The sequence below is a fragment of the Eptatretus burgeri genome, chromosome 7, assembly GCF_056783735.1.
Source record: "Eptatretus burgeri isolate ZD-2024b chromosome 7, Ebu_testis_v1, whole genome shotgun sequence".
In the NCBI taxonomy this organism is placed as follows: domain Eukaryota; kingdom Metazoa; phylum Chordata; class Myxini; order Myxiniformes; family Myxinidae; genus Eptatretus; species Eptatretus burgeri.
In genome coordinates this window covers 92,715,396-92,738,695 of record NC_140967.1, presented here as the reverse complement: position 1 = coordinate 92,738,695, position 23,300 = coordinate 92,715,396, and the positions used below count along the sequence as shown (strand labels likewise).

Sequence of the window (23,300 nt, the reverse complement as noted above, 5' to 3'; positions counted from 1 at the left end):
TTCAAAGGCCTTGAATATCCTTTGGAGTGCAGTCAAGACAATCATTAAGAAGTGAAAGGCATATGGTACCACCAAGACCTTGCCAAGATCAGGCCGTCTCTCCAAACTGGATGACCAAGCAAGGAGGAGACTGATCAGAGAGGCCTCCAAGAGACCAATGGCAACTTTGAAAGAGCTACAAGCCTTTATGGTAAAGACTGGTCACTCTGTGCATGTGACAACAATATCCCAAGCACTCCACAAGTCTGGCCTGTACGGTAGGGCGGCACGAAGGAAGCCATTACTCAAAAAAGCCCACCTTGAATCCTGTTTGAGGTGTGCAATAAACCACTCTGGAGATTCTGAAGCCAAGTGGCAAAAGGTTTTATGGTCTGACGAAACCAAGATGGAACTTTTTGGCATAAATGTAAAATGTTACGTTTGGCTCAAACCCAACACAGCACATCACCCAAAGAACACCATCCAACTGTGAAGCATGGTGGTGGCAGCATCATATTATAGGGATGTTTCTCATCAGCAGGGACTGCGGCACTTGTCAGGATAGAAGGGAAAATGGATGGAGCAAAATACAGAAAAATCCTCGAGGAAAACCTGCTGTTCTCTGCAAGAAAGCTGAAGTTGGGACTGAAGTTCACCTTTCAGCATGACAACGACCCGAAGCACACAGCCAAAGCAACACTGCAGTGGCTAAGGAACAAAAAGATAAAAGTCCTTCAATGGCCCAGTCAGAGCCCCGACGTAAATCCAACTGAAAATCTGTGGCATGACGTGAAGATTCCTGTCCTGTCCATCAACAGACAACACTCCCACCGCAGCTTGACTGACCTTGAACAGTTTTGTATCGAAGAATGGGCAAATATTTCTCAATCAAGGTGTGCAAAATTGGTCGAGACCGATCCCAACAGACTCACAGCTGTAATTGCTGTCAAAGGTGCTTCCACCAAGTATCAACTCAGGGGGGTGGACACTTATCCAACAAAGATATTCCAGTTTTGTAGTTTTTAATTAATTTTCTGAAATTTGTGGAATTTGTTTTTCACTTGGAAGTTGTGGGTTACGATGCGCAAATAAAGGTGGAAAAAGTCTGATTTAATGCAATTTAACTCTGCTATAAGGCAACAAAAGGTGAAAATTTTGAAAGGGGGTGTACACTTTCCATAGGCACTGTATGTCTATACTAAAGAGTAGGTCGGTAGGTATGTTCATACTGGAGAGTATGTGGGTAGGTATGTCCATAATAGAGAGAGTAGGTAGGTATGTCCATAGGTAGGTTATGTCCATGCTAAAGAGTGGGTATGTATGTCCATAATGAAGAGAAGGTAGGTAGGTATGTCCATACTCTTGACAGGACATCGGGGCACCCACGAAAAGTCATGAACGTTTCTGTGATTAAAAGCAACCCCGGCCAGGTCGCCACTCAGTCGTAGCAAAAAGAGTGATCACTTCAAATTACTGTAACACAATATTGCAGTAATGACATTATCAAATATAATTATTTTTGAATAACTTTTATTATTATCCATCCTCATGGACGTAAAATTATATTAATATTTAATCGTATCTCACAATTAAATGTCTGACTGAGGAATTTTACATTACCCAAGAAAAATTGATATCAAATCCACAAGCAAAGCAAGTAAATGCAGTAAATTAAAATCGAGAATTATTCTTTGATCAAAGAAGTTGTAAAGCACACACAAAAGAGGTAAAGTGTGAGTTACCTGTAAACATAAACGGTCCTGGAAGAGCGAGACGATTTCAAAGCCTTTGTCTCTCAAACCTCTCCGAAAAAGCAATGCCTCAATCAAAACTCTGGTGCACTACCTTGTGAACATGGTCAAAGTGCTAAGAACTTCACCAAAATAGTTTTGGAAAGGGAATGAAAATATACTCACTGTCCAAAAGGTAAATGTGGGCATTGGGTTGGCAATTGTGTAGCACAACAAGACCACAGTATCTCTTTCGTTTATTTCACCTCGAGGAGACTCAATCTTGAGTTCTAATGTTTCAGGTGGATCTGCCAAGATATATCCAAAAACAATAGGATAATTCGACATGTCAATTAAAATCATCTTTAGAGCCGTTCGTTAGTTTACGTGCGTTCGATGGCAATCTTATATTCAAACAAACTCGGGCATAAGGTGTGGAAGTTCGAGGATGAAGGAGGTCATGGCATTGAATTTCGGAATATGGCAGGTGTAGAAAATTAATTGTTAACTTCCTGCTAAAAGTTTTAAACATGCATGTTATTTATTTATTTGTATGCACACTGTGGCTGCTTGGCTGCATCATTTTTTTTTCTGGGGGCATGACTGTGCTGCTGATGCAATGCCCCTTGTTACCCAGTAAGCTGGTACTCATTTTGTCGAACTCAGAAGGATGACAGGCTGAGTCAACCCACCCGGCGTTAATTCAACAGTGAAAAATGGGGCTCAAACTAAAGAACGTGCATGGATTTTTAACCAATTGCGTAATACACATTTGTACTTTGTATTCAATTTCAATATTTAATGGGGACTGATACATTTCCCATGGTGTTTGTTTTAACGGGCTTTAATTAAATCAATGATTTTAAAAAATGCTTCATAAAAAAGGAGAGGAAAGAGAGAGGGGAGAGAGAGAGAGAGAGAGAGAGAGAGAGAGAGAGAGAGAGAGAGAGAGAGAGAGAGAGAGAGAGAGAGAGACAGAGAGAGAGACAGAGAGAGAGAGAGAGAGACAGAGAGAGAGACAGAGAGAGAGAGAGAGAGAGACAGAGAGAGAGAAAGAGCGAATAATTAAATAACGACATATTAAAAATAGAACACAAAACATAGGTGGTGGAGATGTGTGTGGCAGAGGAGAGGGTGAGCTGTAAAAGGAAGACATGGAATAAGGGAGTTTGGTGGTGGGGAGGAGTTGGGGGATCAAAAGAGTGAGCAAGTACAAGGTGTAGCCCTCACCCAGAAAAAGATAAGAAAACAAATTTTAAAAAACAACCCTTTAACACATTTGAAATGCCTGCCTGGTTATTTGTGGGTTGCTTTGTTGCACTGCAACAAAACTCCTTCACTCGGCAAGCAAACCCTGTCATTAAATTGTGCACCGTTGGCTTGAGTTGGTTTTATCGGAGGTTACAGTATTGTAGTATTAATGCGAGTTTGTCCATTTTCCTGGTATACACAAATTACAGATCCTTCACAACCACAAATAAATCATCATGGTACATAAAAGATCGTTCAAAGCAAGATTGATTTACATCATAGCATAAGATTCCACATAATCTAGGAAGGATGCTTGATCGATGTCGTGCTGGAGCGTTAGCCCAGAGTCAAGAGCAGGTTTCCAATGATTTTGATTTTGAAACTGGTTGTCAAGACATTCCAATGATTTTGAAACGGGTTGTCAGGACTGCTCTGAATATACCCATTTTTCGAATCAAGTTCCTCCCATTCATCGAAAAGCACTCTTCCGTCCCTTTGAATATGGGTATGGGCTTGCCGGCCGGGTCATGAGTAGCTTCTCCCAGACCACTTCCCGACCTTTGACCCTGAAGCCATTAGCGGAAAATAACTCTGCAGCATGATGGGTTGCTAAGCAACAAAGGACGCCGGCTGACACACTTCATTTAGGTGAGGTCCTCGCCCAATTCTCACGTTACCTTCCCAACAAATTAACGCCCCCCCCCACCCCCCCCTAAGATAGGGAACCATGCTCTCAATGCCCCACCCTTATTTTTTTTTGTATACCTTGTCGAGGCTCGTATGAGAGCAAACACACAACGCACATCAAGGGGGGCATGAGACAGGAGGGGAGGGAGTGGGAAGGACAAAACAGTGGGGAACAGAGACATTAGATGTGGAAGGGAGAGGGATGGGATGGGGAACATGGGGAATAGAAGATGGACATCACAGAGACTTTCAGGAAGGAAAGCAGAGAATTTGAAGGAGGTGGGCTTGGGTGGATTATAGGGGGTAGAAAAGATCGAGGATTTGGATGGGGGATGATAAGAGGTGGTGGTGAACAGCTGTTTTGAAGGCCTGGACGGAAGAATGAGAATGAATAGAGTGAGGGAGTTTATTCCAAAGGCAGGAAAAAATAGGAATGAAAGAGCGAAGCTGAGCAGTGATTCGTGATTTTGGTAGTTTTACCAGAAGGGGGTTGTTGGCAGACCTTGAGCGCCCTGCGAAAATGTTGTGGGGACAAATCGCAGAGAGAGCAGGGGGGGGGCGAGGCTGGAGAGGAGACGGTAGAAGACAGAAAGACCACCGACCAACCTGTGGTGATTGAGTGAGAGGCCCAAAGACTCAGCTTCATTGCTGGAGATGCCAATGATCCGAAATGCCTTGGTTTCCACAGCGTGAACCCGAGAAAGGTGGGAGGCAGGAGCACCAGCCCAGAGGGGAGAGCAGTACTCCATCAGGCTGTGGACAAAAGCTTTGTAAGTGGTCAGGAGGCCAGGTGGGCCGAGGAAGGACTTTGCACGATGGAGGATTCCCAGTCAGCGACTGGCTTTGGGGGCGAGGTTTGAAATGTGGCTTTCCCAGGAAAGGTCATGGCAGATAGTGAGACCCAATTTATCAATTAGGTATGGCTGAGCAGGACCGTAAGTGGGACATCGGCTAGTCTGACCATAGTGAATTAGCGGGGCAAACTCCCTTCTACTAATTACACACTACGTCTAGCCAATGGAGGAAAGAGACATGCAGTCAGGTTGGAAATGAAAGGTCATATTAAATAAAGAACACTATTTACAGGAATGTAGTTGACAAAAGAAACAATCTTACCCCTATCACACAAGTCCCTTAGACCCGTGCTTCTCAACCGGTGGGCCGTGGAGCCCTCACAGGTGGGCCGCGAGGTCGGCAAAAAAAGAAAAGAAAAGAAGAAGTATATAAAAAGGGTCTGATCTTACAGTGCAAGATTTATACGGCCACAGCTGGAATTCAGCTAGGTCTGTTTGTACTTCCATCTTTCCGAAACCGTCTAGCGAGCGCGTTCGCGCGCGTTCGATCTACATGTAACTGTGATGTGAACGTACTATATCCGTGGGTATGTGTGTATTGTGCACGTGCGCATATATGCGATGTGTGTGTATGCTTGTACGTGCCTTGTACTTAGTTCATGCGTTCACGAACTTGAAATTTTTGTAAACTTTTCAACTTTCGCGGATAATTTCTTGAACCGAAAATGGATCGATTTTTGAAACGAAAGTGTGATTGAGAAGACAAATTTGCTACGGAAAAATCTCGAAAGGTTGTGGTGAGGAAATATGACCCGGATTACATTAAATATGGATTCACGATGGCAGGCAGTGATGTTGAGCCAAAAGCACAGTGTGTTGAATGTGCTGAAATCCTGTCAAACGAAGCGCTTAAACCGTCAAAGCTTCACAGACACTTAAACACAAGACACCCGAATAGTGCAGGTAAGCCAAAGGAATATTTTGAGAGGAAAAGGGCTGGACTTCAGGCACAGCAGAAAGTGATTACAACATTTACAACTCAGTCAAAATCAGCATTGAAAGCCAGCTACATGGTTGCTGCTCGTGTTGCTCGTAGCAAGAAAGCTTTCACAATCGCGGAGGAGCATATTTTACCCAGTGCTGTTGATACGTGTCGAGAAATTCTTGGAGAAGCAGCTGCAACCAAACTTCAGTCCGTATCACTCTCTCATGATACGGTGATGAGAAGAATTGTTGAAATGAGTGATGACATTGAATGCCAACTGGTGGAAAAAATAAAGGGCAGTCCATATTTTTCCATTCAGTTGGATGAATCTACTGACATTAGCAATAATGCTTTATTGCTAGTTTTCGTGAGATACTGCGGGGACAGTGATGTTCATGAGGATCTACTGTTTTGCAAAGACCTTCCCACAAAAACAGCTGCAGATGATGTGATGCTCTGCCTTGACAAATACTTCACTGACAAGAGTATTGATTGGAAGAACTGCATAGGTGTGTGCACAGATGGTGCTGCACCAATGACAGGAGTCCATCGTGGTGTTGTAAAAGATCCAACAGAGGGCGCCAGATGCCAAGAAGACCCACTGCTTCTTACATAGAGAAAATTAGGCAACAAAGCAGATGTCACCAGAACTGAATGAAGTCATTAATGTAGCTGTTAAAACTGTGAACTTCATCAAGAAGAGTGCACTCAACTCAAGGTGTTTTGCTGCACTGTGTGAAAGACTTGATTCTGATCACTTGCAGTTTCTGTACCACAGTGAGGTGAGGTGGCTTTCAAGAGGACGTATGCTTAAATCGCCTCTTTGAACTGAGACATGAAGTCCACATGTTCCTTGAAGAGAAACACTCACCACTTGCTGATCATTTCAGTGATGATAACTTTTGTGCCAAGTTGGCTTACCTGTCAGATGTGTTTGACCAGTTAAATCAGCTCAACATATCAATGCAAGGTAGGAACAGTTCAGTGTTCTTGGTTGCTGACAAAATTGAAGGCTTCAAGAAAAAGCTTGTTCTTTGGAACAGAAAAGTGAAGGATGGACGACTTGAGATGTTTCCACTTCTGAGTGAAACTTTGGAATCCACTCCTCATACAGACATATCTGGGCTCAGAATCCAGCATTTGGCCGAGTTATCACAAAAGTTTTCAGACTACTTTCCAGAGGACCCAAGGCAAGGAAACCTTTGGATTTTGAACCCTTTCTCAGTGGATCCTGCTTCAGAAGATGTGGCCTTGTCCGTTGTCCTTGAAAATGAACTGATGGAACTTTCTGCAGACAGTCGTCTGAAGCTTCAGCATGCATAAGTAGACCTTCCTTCATTCTGGATATTGGCAAGCAATGAATACACTTCTTTATCAAAGCGTGCCATCAGATTTCTTTTACCATTCACCACAACCTATCTCTGTGAATCGGGCTTCTCGACTGTAACTGTGACAAAATCAAAAGCACGAAATAGTCTAAAAACAGACACTGAATGCCACTTTGCGTGTGAGCCTGTCCCCCATCAAACCACGACTTGACCATCTTATTTCCAAGAAGCAAGCTCAAGTGTCTCATTAAAGGTAAGCATAATGATTTGTTTTGGCATTAAGTTTTATTGCCATTTTTCTCATGACGATTCTGTATGATGGGCCTCGAAAATTTCCTCAGAGCCAGAGTGGGCCTCGAGTTGAAAAAGGTTGAGAAGCACTGGACTAGACAATCCTTATCACGAATCTACAGACATTGGTGCCTCATTCATTTTGGGAAGTCAGCCAAGTAAGATTGACAGCTAGCTAGATACATAAGGCGGGGCTTGTTGGCGACCCCTTGCTCACCCGATGCAAGCCTGCAAGCTTACATGGTCCCAATGTGAAAAGGAGGTGAGGATGAAAGGAGAGAGAGAGGATTTAATGCACCATGTGCAGAGAAATGCGATGAATGCTGAGGAATGCTTTGAGAAAATCGTGAATACATGTCAATATCCTTCCTTTGAGCGAATCGAAAGGAAATCATTGATAACTCGTGCGTTCCAAGTAAATGATTAGAAGTATGGATAGCAAAAGAAAGATTGTGCAAGTCAGTATGTAATAGCTGGCACATCCAAGGAAAAAGCTCCACGACTCGCTAACACTTCCTCCGCACATGGCTCGCACTCGCTCCGCATGAGGGCCCATCTGTGCAGTGGCTCACAATTGCCCGGCTCATTCCTAGAAGATTCCTTTTAGTTCTCTTTGCTCCCTGGCCATACGCAACCCTGAGTTCTGGGCTCCCCAGAGTTATAAAGCCCTTAGCCGAGGTGTGGCCTCAGAGCCGATCAGTATCCCGGCATAGCTTGCTGTTCACGGTGCGGTCTTCAAGGGGCTGTCACACCTTGACAATTTAGCCAGCGTATGCCGACGTTGAAAAATTTGTCTAAAACTCTGGCACATGTCGAATACGTTATGGGTAAGTTTTGTATACGTTAAGAGCACGCTGAAGCACGCTGGCATATGTCGTAGTACGCCGAGCTCATCGACAAATTTTAACATGCTTAAAATTTTTCGACGTATGCCAGCGTATGACTCACACGTTCCGCATACGCTGGCCATAAGTTGTCGGCACGTTACGTGATCGTTGACACACGTTACTTGTAAGTTACTCATAAGTCGAAACATGTCGAGGTAATGTTTAGCGTACCCGAAACTTATTTCTAACCTATGAGTAACGTGTTGTAGACACGTTACGCGATCGTTGACACACGTCGACACACATTACTTGTAAGTTACTCATAAGTCGAAACACGTCGAGGTAATGTTTAGCGTACCCAAAACTTATTTCTAACCTATGAGTAATGTGCTTTGAGCCTATGAGTAACGTATCTCCAACGCATCGAAGAGTCAACATCACCGTCATGCCGAAGAAAAATAAAAAAATAAAAAATAAAAAAACCATGGAGTCTGGAACACTGACGGGTTCCTCCTGTGTGAACCCCATTTTTTCTACCAATTCCCCTAAACACTGCCAATACGCCATTATACGGTAGCTGTAAGTTAGAAACACGTTCAGCAAGTTCTGTGGTCGTCCGGAAGACGTCAAATACGTCTACATATGTCAATATGCGTTGGAGATACGTTATTCATAGGTTCAAAGCACGTTACTCATAGGTTATAAATAAGTTTCGGGTATGCTAAACATTACCTCGACGTGTTTCGACTTATGAGTAACTTACAAGTAACGTGTGTCGACGTGTGTCAACGATTGCATAACGTGCCTACAACTTATGGCCAGCGTATGCGGAACGTACGAGTCATACGCTGGCATATGTGGAAAAATTTTGAGCATGCTTAAAATTTGTCGACGAGCTCGGCGTACTACGACATATGCCAGCATGCTCTTTACATATACAAAACTTACCCATAACGTATTCGACGTGTGCCAGCGTTTTAGACAAATTTTTCATACGTCGGCATACGCTGGCCAAATCGTCAAGGTGTGACAGGGCCTTTAAAGCATTGAGCGCCAGCCTATTAATAGGCTACGCCACGTGATCGTCGGTGATACGCTGCCGCGGTATGCATAAGTTAGACTATTGTTGGGCATAGGTTGTGAACGCTGACAACATGCAAAGCATTCGTTGGTATAAGTTATCTATAAGTTATCAAAACGTTCTGTGGACGTTACTAATACATTATGCATACGTCCAACTCGTTATGAATACGCCCAAAACTGAAAGAAAACATCAATAGTTCAGTGTACGCCAGCGTTTTACATACATTTTGATACATTGCCACACGCTGGCTAAAACGTCAAGGTGTGACAGTGCCCTCACATTGGAACGAGGCTATTATCAGGCCATGCTCATTAGTTGCACTTCTGACTCTGTCAGAGTTGACGGCAGACCCCCTCCCCCCCCGCCCCCCCAGATGCCGTCCTTGTTTCTGCTGCCTCATCCTGCGCTTGTTTTTCCTTGTAGCTTTTGCTTTATATTGTGGTTTTATAATGAAGCGTGATTGTAATGGAATGTAATGTAATGTAAAGCGTATTGTTTATGTGCATGGATGTGCTGTAATTAGGTGTGGAGAACAAGTGAGATAAGGAAGGATGGGGAGAAGATATTAGAAGGGATATAAGAAGAGAGTGGATTTAGAGAAGAGTTACAAAGGGAATTCATACCTGCAACTAACCACAACACATTTCCCTGTCCACTGATACGAGGGAAAGGTCATCTATCGAAACAAAATACGACAGATTATATCTAAACTCCAGGGTTCCTTTATGTGTTGGATGCAACTTCCTGGGGTCTTCCAAAACAACAAAAATATACCGTATTCCACAAGTATACGAATACAATCTCTTCCTTTATCCGGAACTGCCCATAGCGAGTGCTCATGTCAGTTTTCCTGCTCAGTGCCAGTACATCAAACCCAATATTATTTTTGGTAGCACAGCAGAAAACATGACCCGGTTTTCAAGCAAGTTCATTCACAGGCAGTCTTGACAAATCCGTTTTCCAACTGATTATCCTCATTAGTGAGACAAAACTGGTGAAAGATAGCAAAGAGAAGATCAAACATAAAGAAAGACATTTCCACAAATAAGTAACCCAGCTGACCACCACAATGGCTACTATGTGTAAAATCCTCGTTTGTTTGCAAATGTTTCGATCAACACTGGTTTTAAAATTATATAATTTTCTTGTTAAATATAGAAGTTTTTGTTTTCAAATGTAGACCATTGATAACCCCATTAATCCCTCCAAAAAACCCAGGTCTTTCGAAATTTCCAGTTTTTTTTTACCTGAGAATTTGTTTCTGCATCACTCTTGTTTCCGTGCATCCTCCCCTACTCAGAGTTGGCGACTCGAGTCGCAAAATTTTGCGACTTCTGACTTGACTTGGGCTCGACGAAATTGAGTTGAGACTCAGACTTGCGACTGATTTGCAAATTTCAAGTGACTTGCGTTTATTATGACTTCTTGACATTCTTTGGAAAATAATCATCGAATAAACATCAAATTAAAATGGGGTTTTAAAATAAATGGGAAATTATTTTCCATCATGGGCGTGCCAGGTTCGGTCAATGACGACATAAACCTTGGACATGTATACAGTGCATATGCAGCGTACCAGCGGTCAAGGTCGTCGGGTCGCATACCGTTCTCCACTAGGGTTAAAAGAAGTGTCCAGTCTTTGGGAAACACAGAGCACACCATGTCCAAGGTGGCTACGTGTGGAACCTTTATTCAAACGATTAACATTCATCCTGGGGGAAACGGCCCCTGTTCAGTAACCCCCATGCATGTCCCGACCCGATAAAATAATTTAGGGATTATTCAAATACGTATGTCAGTTGACTTGGATTATTTAAACTTTGTCAATAATTGTAAATTACATGACGACTTGTCTTTATTTTTTTCGAAAGAAAACATGAAAAAGTTTGGTATGTTAAAAGACAACAATTGAAGTTACAATAATTAGTTATACGTTTCATTTTAACGTGCATAATAAATATACAAGTAAATTATTAAAATCTCCTTTCCCGTTCCACATTGAATGCTTTGGTTCTACATGTAAACTATTTAAACATAAGCTGAAGTTACTGACTTGTCTCATGTACATACATACGTATGTTCAAGTATGTGGTACACTGGATATGAGAAGTAAATTTAACATAAATTAATTTTTGTTGCGAACAAAGCAAAAAATGTCCATTTCATGAAGTTTACAAATAAAAACCTGAGTTAAACAACTTGTACTCCAAGGTTTATAAGTAAATGTGTGGATTTGACACAAGTTGAAGACTGAAGTTATACTCTGGTAACTTGAGTCTCGATTTAACACTTGCCCTCAAAGACTTGAGACTTGGCTAAAGTGACTTGTTCACATCTCTCCCCTAACCCCCTCATTCTTCAACACATCCCTTGTTTGTCCAAGTCTCCCTCTATTTTGTCCCTCAACCATGCTGTTGGTGCGTCCCCCCCCCCCCTTCTCTTTATACCGTTCCTTTTGTTCTGTCATGTCCTGATCCATTCCGTACTCTAGCTCTTACACGAGCCTCGACTTTGTATCCAAAAAAAAGGAAATGAGAATGTGTGTAAAGATAGAACAAGAAATACAAGGAAAAAAGTAAAAAAAAAAAATATATATATATATATATATATATATATATATATATATATATATATATATATATATATATATATATATATATATATATATATATATATATATATATATAAAAGCCAGCAAATATCAGAGTATTGATCACTTGTCGCAAATAAGTGATGCCTGTGAGTGGACTATTTTCCTCTCAAACAAGGTTACAAGGATTAAAACTGGGAAAATAAGGGGGGACAGGGAGGGGAGATAAGGAATACTCTGCATTTGTGTAAACCAAACATATTACATATAATTACACACTTACAATGGAGTGTGGGAGACACCCTTTTTGATTCCGCACCCTTTGTCCCGCTGGGCAACTCGTAAACGGCTTCACAGTGAAAGGTAGAAGCTATATCGGAACGCTCATGGTGGTAATGTAAAATGGAGTTGACATCATAAAAGCCGCTTGGCAATTCTGACATCCTTTCGCCTGCAAGACAATACATCAAAAATGAAAACTATTTTCTTTATATGAATGATAACTCAGCAAATTGTATCCCAAATGAGTCTGATGTATAATTCAAGATAATGCATTTTGAGGAGTGTATTTTAAAAGCCCTGTTTAACAGGAAACGAGTGAGGAAGATTATAGTATGGTGAAAGTCCTTTACCTGTCCGGGTTGTTCCCGACATTTTTGTTCCTTTCACTCTTCTTTCTACTTTTTCACAATTCTCTTTATTCATTCCAATTGTTGCTTTTTCTTTTGTTTTGTCTCTTTTACCCTTTATTTCTCTCTTTCTTTACCTGTCTGTCAAGGAGAAATGAATGATTGCAGGAATTTTTTTCTGGAAGGCTCACTTGGCTGTGCATTCATTGCCACAGTATGCCATAAATAATGGGTTTGAAAGTTGTGGAGTAGTGGCTGAAACTCAATTCCTATCCAGGTTCCTCCTGATGACTCCATCTTTACTCTTTACTTCTTCGGATTCCTTCTGATGACTCCAATGGAGTATTTGGTTTTCCGTTTGATTATGTTTGTACCATATCCTGATGCTGCGTGGACTGTGCTTCCTCGCTGAAGGACCTTGCATTTTTTATTTGTGGAGGATACAGGGACCTCAACAATTTACATGAACATTTTGGAAGGATTTGCCTTCCCACAGATTGAAGACCTGCAACCCGATATCATTTTTCAACAGGATGGTGCTCCCCTTCATTGGGTCTTAGTCATTCAAGCTGTCCTGAATGAAAAATTTCCAGGTTGCAGGATTGGATGAGACAAACCAACCGCCTGGCTCTCACGATCACCAAACATAACCCCCCTTGATCTTTTTTTGTGGGGTTTTGTCAGAGATGTTGTCTACAACACCAAGGTGGCAAACCTGCAGGATTTTCGTTCTCAGATCACAGCTGCATGCGCACTGATGGACACAAATATGCTGAGCCGAACATGGCAAGAACTCATGTACCGCCTTGATGTCCTGCGCATGACATAAAGAGCTCAAAATGAAGTGTATTGATGGTGTGCACAAAACCTTATGAGTTTCTGTATCATATAAACCAAAGGGTATCATTGTATCGTTTGTGGTTCTAAATATATTAACAATCAAAGTTGTCCGTGTCTTTTTGGAACACCCTGTATTGTGCGCAATTTTCTTTCTGTGGCTATAAGTTGGTGGATGTTAAAGATCCCACGGTGTCCTTCGCGACGAGTGGGCGAGCTATCACCAGCCTTGTCCAGGATTGCAACCTTTAAAGCAATAAACTTCTCCAGCAAGACGACGACGACGACAAGAAAAAGTTGTTAAGGCACTTTAGCCTTTCTTTCAACTAAATATGTGAATCGTCATGGAGTACAAAAGAGAACCAGATTTATCATGAAACTACTCAGCAACTAAGCAATGTTATTTATACTTTTCCAAGGTTTGTAAAAAGCCAATAATAGGTAAAGTATGATAAAACAATGGCTTAAATACATGCACATTGTTCTTGTTCACATCAAAAAAGTCTTACTTGTTAAAGCATTGGTGATGAGGTTTCCATCTTTGTACCAATAGATGTGAGGAAAGGGGTAACTGTGCCTCACTGTACAAGTAGCTACCTGTTTACAGGCAAAGGAAGAAAACAGTTAGTCTGGAACAAGAACTCATATATTTTTACAGTTTACTATGCAAGAAAAGATAAATAAAAAAGACAAAATTTTCGTTTAATTCCAAAATATGTACACGTCGTCAGTCCAAGGAATAAAACAGTTCAGTTCCATCCATATAAAACAAAATTAAATAATACGAGTACGGGCCCGTAGGTGCGTAAACGATGACTGGATTGGGGCATTATTTCAATTAGATCGGACCAACCGTATCATAAATGGCCAGAACTTGGGAAACACCTGGGAAACATATTCAGGTCTCCAGCGTCAATTGTGACGTCATATCAAATGAAGAATTGTGACGCCCCTCTCTCTTGCCCCCCCTCGCTCCCCCTCTCTCCCCCCTCCTCTCTCGCCCCCTCTTGAATTGTGACGCCCCCTCTCTCACCCCCCTCACACCCCTCCTATATTCCTCCTCTCTCTCACCACGAGTCTCGCCCCTCTCTCTTGCCCCCACTCCCACCCCTCTCTCACACCCCCTCTCGCTCTCTCTCGTCCCCACTCCCACCCCCTCTCTCTCCCCCCTGTCTCGCCCTTCCTCTCTCCCCCTCCTCTCTCGCCCCCACTCTTATCCCCCCTCCCGTCCCCCTCTCTCGCAGATATTGGTCGACAGATAAATGGCCGTAACTTGGAAACCACTCGTCCGATTAATATCAAACCTCGAAAAGGCACATCCGCGGGTCCCCAGCAATATTCCTGGCAAGTTTCAATCAGATCGGACCGTCAATCGTGCAAAAAAAATTAAATGATAGATAAATAAACATCAATTGTGACGTCATTCGTGATGTCATAGCAACATGTCCTGTCATTGGTCGACAGATAAGTGGCCATAACTTGGGAACCGCTCGTCCGATCGATATCAAACCTCGAAAAGGCACATCCGTGGGTCCCCGGCAATATTACTGGCAAGTTTCAATCCGATCGGACTGGTGATCGTCCGGTTATTAATAATTTTGGAAAAAATTGGCATGATAAGGTGAGAAGGTGGAATGACACCTTCAGCTGCCATATATACACCTTTTCAACACTGAAAAGGCAGTAAAATGGCCGTAACTTGGGAACCACTCGTCCGATCGATATCAAACCTCGAAAAGGCACATCCACGGGTCCCCGGCAATATTCCTGGCAAGTTTCAATGAGATCGAACTGGCGGTCATCGAGAAACGGCGGTCGCAGACAGACAGACAGACACAGATATTGCTGGAATTTTAGATAGATTAATAATAAAATATAGAACCACCTGTGAAAATCATTTTTTTTTCAATCACATAGTTAAATAAACAGACAGATTGAATGAAAAATAAATAATATATAATAAATAATTATTATAAATTAATTAATTCCATTGTTTATGGTGCAGTTGTTTCTCTAATTATCATGACTATTAGAATACCATTGCATTTTATCAATGGTGACTAGTTTGTGGTATTTGGTACAATGTACTCCATGAATAATAAGACCAAAACTTTCGGCTATAAGATCAAGTCCCATGGCTCAACTAAAATGGGAATTTCATCCCGAACTAGAAGGGCACTCGGTGGAGCCCATACCTCCGCCAGGCTTTTACGTTTTGTGTCCCACTGATAGGCCAGATCTGGATTTAGACCTGAATCAAAGTCTAATGGCTTGTTCTTGTCACCGAACCAACTTATCCACAACTTTTTGAAATAACATTCTATATATCGTTTTGGAGGAGTTGATGACATATGCCAAGTTTCAATTTTTTTCGGGGAGTTAATGACATATGACAAGTTTCAATTTTTGGGGGGGAATTGATGACATATGCCAAGTTTCAATCGGGGAATTGATAACATATGCCAAGTTTCAATTTTTTTTCGGAGAGTTGATGACATATGCCAAGTTTCAATTTTTATCGGGGAATTGATAACATATGCCAAGTTTCAATTTTTTTTCGGAGAGTTGATGACATATGCCAAGTTTCAATTTTTTTTCATTGAGCGGTTTTGGAGAAAATGATGAATTGAATTTTTTTTTCCTTTAATCCAATATGGATGCCATATGTGACTTATGATGTCAGAGTTAACAATAAACTATTCTCGATGGGGATTCCCTCCTTTGTTTAAAGTTTCGCATCGATCAGACAAGTGGCTGCAGAGAAAAACATTTTTGAATATTTTTTAAGCGAAAATACATGGACACGGATGGATGCACGCAGTGCACACACACACACACACACACACACACACACACACACACACACACACACACACACACACACACACACACACACACACACACACACACACACACACAGCAAGTTTCACATTCCCTATGAGGCGAGACTGAAAATAAAAAATTCTCATATCCGAATCTGGATACAGATCTTCACCAAAATCGAATCATTTCATCCTTCTCACACACCCAACATGTCCACTAAGTTTCATTCAAATCCGTCCATAACCTAGAGATATCATGCTCTACCCAAGCGAGAAAAATGTAAAGTTACGCAGATAAACATTTTGAAGAATCCCCCTCTGAAAGTACAGTTGTGTTGATAATACCCGTCTGGAGAGGGTTAGCTCGTTGTTACTTCTTGGGACAGTAATACAAGTGGGCATAAAGTGGAATAGCCAGGTTCAACTCATGGTATCTCATGCTACTTGGCAGTTGTACATACTAAGCATCCTTAGGAATGATGGAGCTGGCGTTAGTGATCTGGTTACCATCTACAAAGTATACAGTACATTCACCCACTACTCGAGTTTGGATCACCTGTCTGGGGATCGAGCCTGACCACTGCTCAATAAAATGAACTAGAGCGTGTTCAGAAGTGTGCCCTCCATTGCATATCCACTTATCCTGCCATACAAACAGCATCTTGATTTGTTTTCCATCCCTTCTCTCAGTGAATGGAGAGGTGAGCTACCGTTTCGCTTTGGAAACATTCTGTGAAGATCTAAAAACCGATCTTGCATCCAATTCAGAAATGATAAATCTTTGGACATACCCTTGAGCAGAACACAAACATATATAACAATCGCCGATTCCAACCGTGCCAGCCGTGATCAATTCCATGATTTGATTGTATTACAATAATTACATGAAGTCACAATATTGTATCGTTAACTGTCCATTCCCCCTTCCTTTTGTATTTTTTATTATTAGTATTGGGGTACCAATCCTTTCAGGCTGGGTAACCTATTGTTTTTCTTCTGTTTCATATGATTACAAGCCGGAAGGCAGGCGGCCATGGTTCGCCGAGCATCCGATGACTTTTGACCCCTGATCTGAGTTAATCTAGTATTAAGTACTTACGAAATTGCAATCGAAACGGTTAACCCGTGTATGAGCAAGGGGGCTTTGAATGGTCATTTTGCCCAAACAATGCACTCATTGACCTTTGACCCCTGACCTAGCCGAGATAGGTTAATATGTCCTGAAGCAAAGTTGTAGTACTCATTGAGTACTATGTACCTATGAACTTTCATTCGTTTCGGTTAATCCGTGTAGGAGGTTTTGCATGAACGGTACCGATTTTGAAGGTTTTTCGGCTGTTGCGAGGGAACCAAAGCGTCCCGAGCAACCATCACAATTTCCAAAGCACTAGGTCATAAGATGTACCTACCACCCAAGTTTGGTCAAAATCGGCCCACGTTTACTACCAATTATGCTGATGACAAACGAACAAACATCCAAACAAACAGACAGAATTGCTGACAATAAGTCACCTATTTCGGCGACCCAATTATTCCACCGGCAATTTTTGGGTATATTCCCTTTTAAATTCATTTTCTCTGCGACCGCTTGTCAGATCGAGACGAAATTTTCACCAGAGGTGCGGCTATTCATGTATAATTTTTGATGATAATTATGACATCATAGGTCACATGGTGTGGCAGCCATGTTTGAAAAACGCAAAAACTTTGGACCTCTGTGTCTCCAAAACTGCGACATGGAAAAAATTGAAACTTGGCACAAGGCAAGTGCTCCTCATGGGGAATGAGTGTGATTCTTCATGACATCATCGGTGAAGTGGTATCCAGATGAAAATTCGACACGTAGAACGATGCATCCGATCAGTCTGAAAATGTTTGAGGGTTCTCTGGAGATAAATTAGTCAACCGAAAAAAATGATGTTATTGTTGTGTTCTATCTTAGGTGTTATATTCTTTCCAAATATATTATTGTTGTTGTTGTTGAATTGCTGGATGTTGAGAAATTGAGAGGAAGATGATGAGGCAAGGGGGAGGGGAAAGTGGAACGTGAGGGAGACACCATATTAACATAGTCGGGGATATGTGAACGTTACGTGCTGTGTAATAAATGGACTAGCAATCATTTGCATTGTTTAGTGTCTGTTGAGCGATCCTAAGTAACCCCCTGGATCTTAGTGTCCCCCTGGAGCTCCAACCTCGTTATAGCGAAGAAGAAGTCTGGGGAACTCCGAGTTTGAGTGGACTTGCGTGCTGTGAACAAGGCAATTATTCCCGACAAATACCCGCTTCCAACAGTTGAAGAAATTACTATCTGTTTCTATTACTCTACGGTCTTTAGTAAGTTGAACCTACGCCAAAGTTACCTCCAGGTTCCCCTCGATTCAGACAGCAATGACCTCACGGCTTTTGTTTTTCATACCAGAGTTTTTTGTTAGACCCGTATGCCATTTGGATTAAGCTCCGCACAGAGCTGTTTTCAAAAGATTATGTCATCCATCTTCGCTGGCATCTTGGACGTGTCCTTGTACTTGGATGACATAGTGGTACTTGGTCCCAACACCTCAGTGCATGATGAACGCTTGGTCCAAGTGTTCCAGAAACTCACCCAGCACAACTTAACACTGAATTACAACAAATGTGTTTTTGCGGTGCTCAAAATAGAATTTGTGAGATTTAAGCTGTCACCTTCAAGGGATTTCCCCTCTCCAGTCCAACGTGGAAGTGATTCACCGCATCCCTGAGCCTCAGTCTGCTTCTCAGCTTGCCTCCTTCCTGGGCATGGAAACCGACCATATATGGTTCTTGCCACAGTACTCAGCCATCACTGTACCATTATGTCATCTTCTTAAGAAGGAAGCCTCCTGGAATGGGACCCCCTGTTGTCAAGCAGCTGCACACATGTTGAAAACTCAGCTCACTACAGCCCCTATTCTCGCTCATTTTGACATCAACAGTGCTACTTGGAGAACAGTGATCACCGGTGATTCCTCGACCATGGTGCTGGAAGCTGTTCTGTTCCAGGTGGAGGATGGTGTGGAGAAACCCATAGCTTTTGGATCTCATGCTTTGAGCTCCACAGAGCAGAAATATTCCATGTGTGAGAGAGAGAGAGAGAGAGAGAGAGAGAGAGAGAGAGAGAGAGAGAGAGAGAGAGAGAGAGAGAGAGAGAGAGAGAGAGAGAGGGAGGGGCTGCATGGCCAGGCCTTTACCCCCAAAACAGATCACCAGGCATTGACGGCTTTGAGGTCCACATCAGGCAGTGGACACACGCCACTCGGATTGTAGAGGTGGTCAAATCAGCTCCAGCAGTGCAATTTCCAGCTTCAGTTCATCCCTGGGCGTCACAATACGATTGCAGACCACCTATCCAGGTCAGTTATGGCTGCTGACACCAGTTCTGAACCAGAGGACACGGAGCAGGACCCCTCCACGATGTGGTGTCCCTCCTGGAGCTCCAGCAGGCATATAAGGAGGACTCTCTTCTCTGTCCCCTGCATTCATACATTACAGAAGGCTGGCCAGCCCGAATCGTGGAGGAACTGATACCGTTTTCCAGAGTCAAAGATGAGCTGTCCTGTTGGAATTATTTTGTGTAGCATGAGGATAATGCACAGTGGTGCCAAGTGTGCTGCATGCACAGGTTTTAAATATGGCTCACAAGGGTCACTTGGGCATGGTCAAACAACGTTGCTGTGACCTGGTGTGGTGGCCCGGTATTAACCATAACATTGAGACATTGGTAGAGGATTGCCCAGCTCGTTTGATCAGTGTCAAAGCTGGACAGCCCATAATCGCCTCCATTGAAGCCAGTTCATTGGCCATCTCACCCTTGGGAACACCTGCAACTGGACATTTGTGGAGAAATTTGGGGAGCCCCTCACCATCAACGCGATCTGCTGGTGGCATACGATTTACATTCCAAGTGGCCTGCATTTGTTCCTGTGGGATCAGTCACCTCCCAGACCATATTATCCACATCCTGGACACACTGATAGCTCATTGGGGGGGGGCGGGGGGGGGGAGGCACAGGTCATTACCACAGATAATGGCCCACAGTTCATTTCAGCTGAGTTCACCACGTATCTCAATGTCAATGGATCAGTTATGATGTCAATGGATTAAACATATCCACACGGCAGTCTACCACCCACAGGCCAATAGAGGGGAGAAAAGGTTTAACCAAACACTCAAGATGGAATTCAAGCACACTTAGCTCAAGGTTGTATGTTTCAAACAGCCCTAATGCAGACTATCATGCACTGCAGGGCAATTAAGCACACCGCCACTGGTACCTCACGAGCAACTTTAATGACAGGACGGGAGCTACTGCTGCCAATGCACAGGCTTCGACCCACAGGGACTTGCTCTTTCTCACTGGCTGCCCGTATTGTCATACAACTGAGCCAGCAGCGAATGAAGCAATGGTTTGACAAAGTGCACAAGATCAAGGCCACCTGTGATGCAGGTCCAGGGCTGGGTCCAAGTTCAGCATCTTCATCAGAAAAACAAGATGCAGTCATTCTGGTACTCCCCACTTTGGGTTAGCCGATGGTTGGGACCAGTGACTTTTCAGCTGCAGGATGGGTCTTGGTGGCACACCAGCAGACGACGGAAAGTGGTGGCCCCGATAACCCAGCCTTCGAATACATCCAATTCCTGGGAGTTTGTATGTGCCCCACCAATACAAGCAACATGGCTGATACAGAAAGAGGGCTTGAACCTGAGGGGTCACTGCAACGGCCTCAGAGAGTCTGCCAGCGTCCTAGCCGTTTTCGGGATTTTGTGACCTCATTCCATAACTGAACTTGGTGGGAGAGGGGGGAAAATGTCGTGTTCCTTCTGAAGTGCTATATTCTTTCCAAATATGTTGTTGTTGTTGTTGTTGTATCGCCAGGTGTTGAAAGATTGCGAGGAAGATGAGGCAAGGGGAAGGGGGAGGGCATGTGAATGTGAGGGAGACACCATCTTAACAGAGTCGGAGATATGTGAACGTAACATGCTGTGGAATAAATGGACTTGTGCCTTGCAATCAATCACATTGTTTGGTGTCTGTTGAGGGACATAACAGTTATAGGTCACATGGATCGGCAGCCAAATTGTTTTTTGTTTTTTTTAACTTTACAAATCTCCTTCGAAATGGCTGAACAGATTGCGGCAAAACTTTACACACATTCCCTGAGCAATAGGTATACCAGGGTGTTCATGAATAAATGAGTCGCCCTAAGCGAGTGGTTCGTGCTCTGTTGCCCTGAGCGAGTGGTTCGTGCTCCACCACCCTGAGTGAGTGGTCCATGCTCAATCACCCTGAGTGAGTTGTTGTGAAATACCACCTGATTTATGAGCCGTTTGCCTTGTTAACTATTTTTATATTTTTATATTAACTGAAATAGGTGACTGTATTAACGACCGAGCCAATTTTTTTTCCCACCAATCACATGCAGCTGTTTATAAAGATTAATGTTTGTATATAGTGTTGTGGTTACCAGATTCGCAAACCACCATTCAGGTCCCTTAGGTGAGGTATCTCGGTAAGTGCATGTGTAGTTAGGCCCAAACCCGTTGTCTAGTGGGAATACATGTCATTTATGCGAGCTGCGACTCTTCAGGATAGCTGTTTTTCTTTTACTATCTTTATTTTGGACCAACCGCCATGATCACAACCACAACATCAACCACCGACCACAACCACCGCTTCACCACAACCGCCACGACCTTCACGCACACCTCACAACCGTAGCATCGCCACCGTTCTTGCCCCGCTGTGGGTACCGGTGTTGGACTCATGCAGAACGCGCGTCGAACAGCGTGTACAAAATCACGGATTTTGTGCTTCAAAAACGGATCAAAAACGACACACGCCCACTTTTTGCCGTCCAATCGGTGAGCGAGGGGCGAATTGGCCCCGCCCCCAGGGCGATCGATATATGCAAATTTGTGGATCAAAAAGCCTTCACGCCCACTTTTTCTCGGGCCAATGGGGAGTGAGGTGAAAGGTCAAAGGGAGGGGGTCAAAGGCGAAGTTACGGGGGGATAAAAGGACGGTGTTCGTCAGTCAGAAAGAGTCGCAAACGAGAACGAGAAGGAGTCGGAACGAGAAGGAGTCGGAACGAGAAGGAGAAGGAGAACGAGGGGAGAGTCGCAAACGAGAACGAGAAGGAGTCGGAACGAGAAGGAGTCAGCAGGACGAGAAGGAGTCGCAAACGAGAACGAGAAGGAGTCGAGAACGAGAAGGAGTCGGAACGGAGGGGACGAGTGTGGAAGACTGGAGCCCGAAGCCTGCAGTGGCTGGAGAAGCTGAAGAGAGTCGGACGAGGGGGGGCTCGCGTCGGTGCCAGGAGCTGCACGCCCGAGGGAGGCCGGCAGCGCGACCTGGCCGAGGTGGAGACGCACACCAGGGATAATAAAGATCCTCTATACCCCGAGCATCAGCAACCCCCTCCTGTTTCCCCCCGCGCTGAGATAGTGCGACCAAGGGGGCCCCGTTCCCACCCCCTGCCAGGCACTGTCCTCGAGGCCCGCGGGTTGCGGGGCCATCGCCGCTCCGCGTCTCATCACCAGACGGGTAGGCCCGACCCGGTCTCGGCCTCAGGCCGCCTCATTCTTGAGGTATTTCTTTTCCTTGGTTTTGGGTATGTGTTGTCGGCGCCGTCTGTGAAGTAGAATTGTATAAGTGTTGCCGTGTGCTCGGTAGTCGGTATTAGCTCTGCACTGTGTTTTCACTTTTATGTTTGCTTTTTGTGTAAATGGAATTGTGTTTTCTTTTTTTGTGTGCATTTGGTGGAATTGTATTTGTGTGCTTTCCGTTCGTCGCGAATAAATGTGCTTTATTGTTGAACTGTTCTCCCGCTTCGCTTCGTCTTTTCCTCCATTGAATCCCCATCTTGCTTCACGTAAAGGGTTGGTAGTGGGCTGAATACGCCCGATAATTAATCGAACCGTCGAGGTCGACGATAACACCGCTCGGTTATTCTGATAGTACGGAACGGGTCGCTTAAGTGGCCCGTGTCCGAAGTCGACCTGCGGCGAGGTGCGATCGCCCGGTCTACCCTCCGCGTGGGTACTTAGGTAGTTCGAATTTGGCGAGCAACCCTATCCCACGCGGGGGCTGATTGGCTCGATCGCGGTGAGACCGAAAGGTCCACCCGTGACTGGTTCCCGGCGTTAGTCCGAGAGGGTCACGACTGGATTGTCCGTCCGGTGGGCGACGTGCCGCGATTCGAGTTACGTGGCCGTTCGCACGCCGGCGGGCGCGAATACCGCAACAATATATATATATATATATATATATATATATATATATATATATATATATCAGCGCCCTGTGTCGTAAGAGGCGACCAGGGTTGCGTCAGGAAGGGCATCCGGCGTAAAACATGTGCCAAATCACGATGCGGATCATAATGGATGATCCGCTGTGGCGACCCCTAACGGGAGCAGCCGAAAGAAGAAGAAGAAGATATATATCA

General features: G+C 43.8%; 1 protein-coding gene across 4 annotated transcripts in view; it reads right to left on the bottom strand.

Annotated features, from left to right (window-relative positions):
• The window catches only part of LOC147023805 (cell surface glycoprotein MUC18-like), a 142,180-nt gene that overhangs the window by 98,924 nt on the left and 19,956 nt on the right, over positions 1-23,300 (bottom strand). For all 4 annotated transcript variants that reach the window (XM_085889621.1, XM_085889618.1, XM_085889620.1 and 1 more), the window contains 3 exons: positions 13,522-13,609; positions 11,830-11,997; positions 1,896-2,017 (listed from right to left, as the gene is read on the bottom strand). In XM_085889621.1, coding sequence (XP_085745747.1) covers positions 1,896-2,017; positions 11,830-11,997; positions 13,522-13,609 — 378 coding nt within the window. The remainder of the gene's footprint in view (positions 1-1,895; positions 2,018-11,829; positions 11,998-13,521; positions 13,610-23,300) is intronic.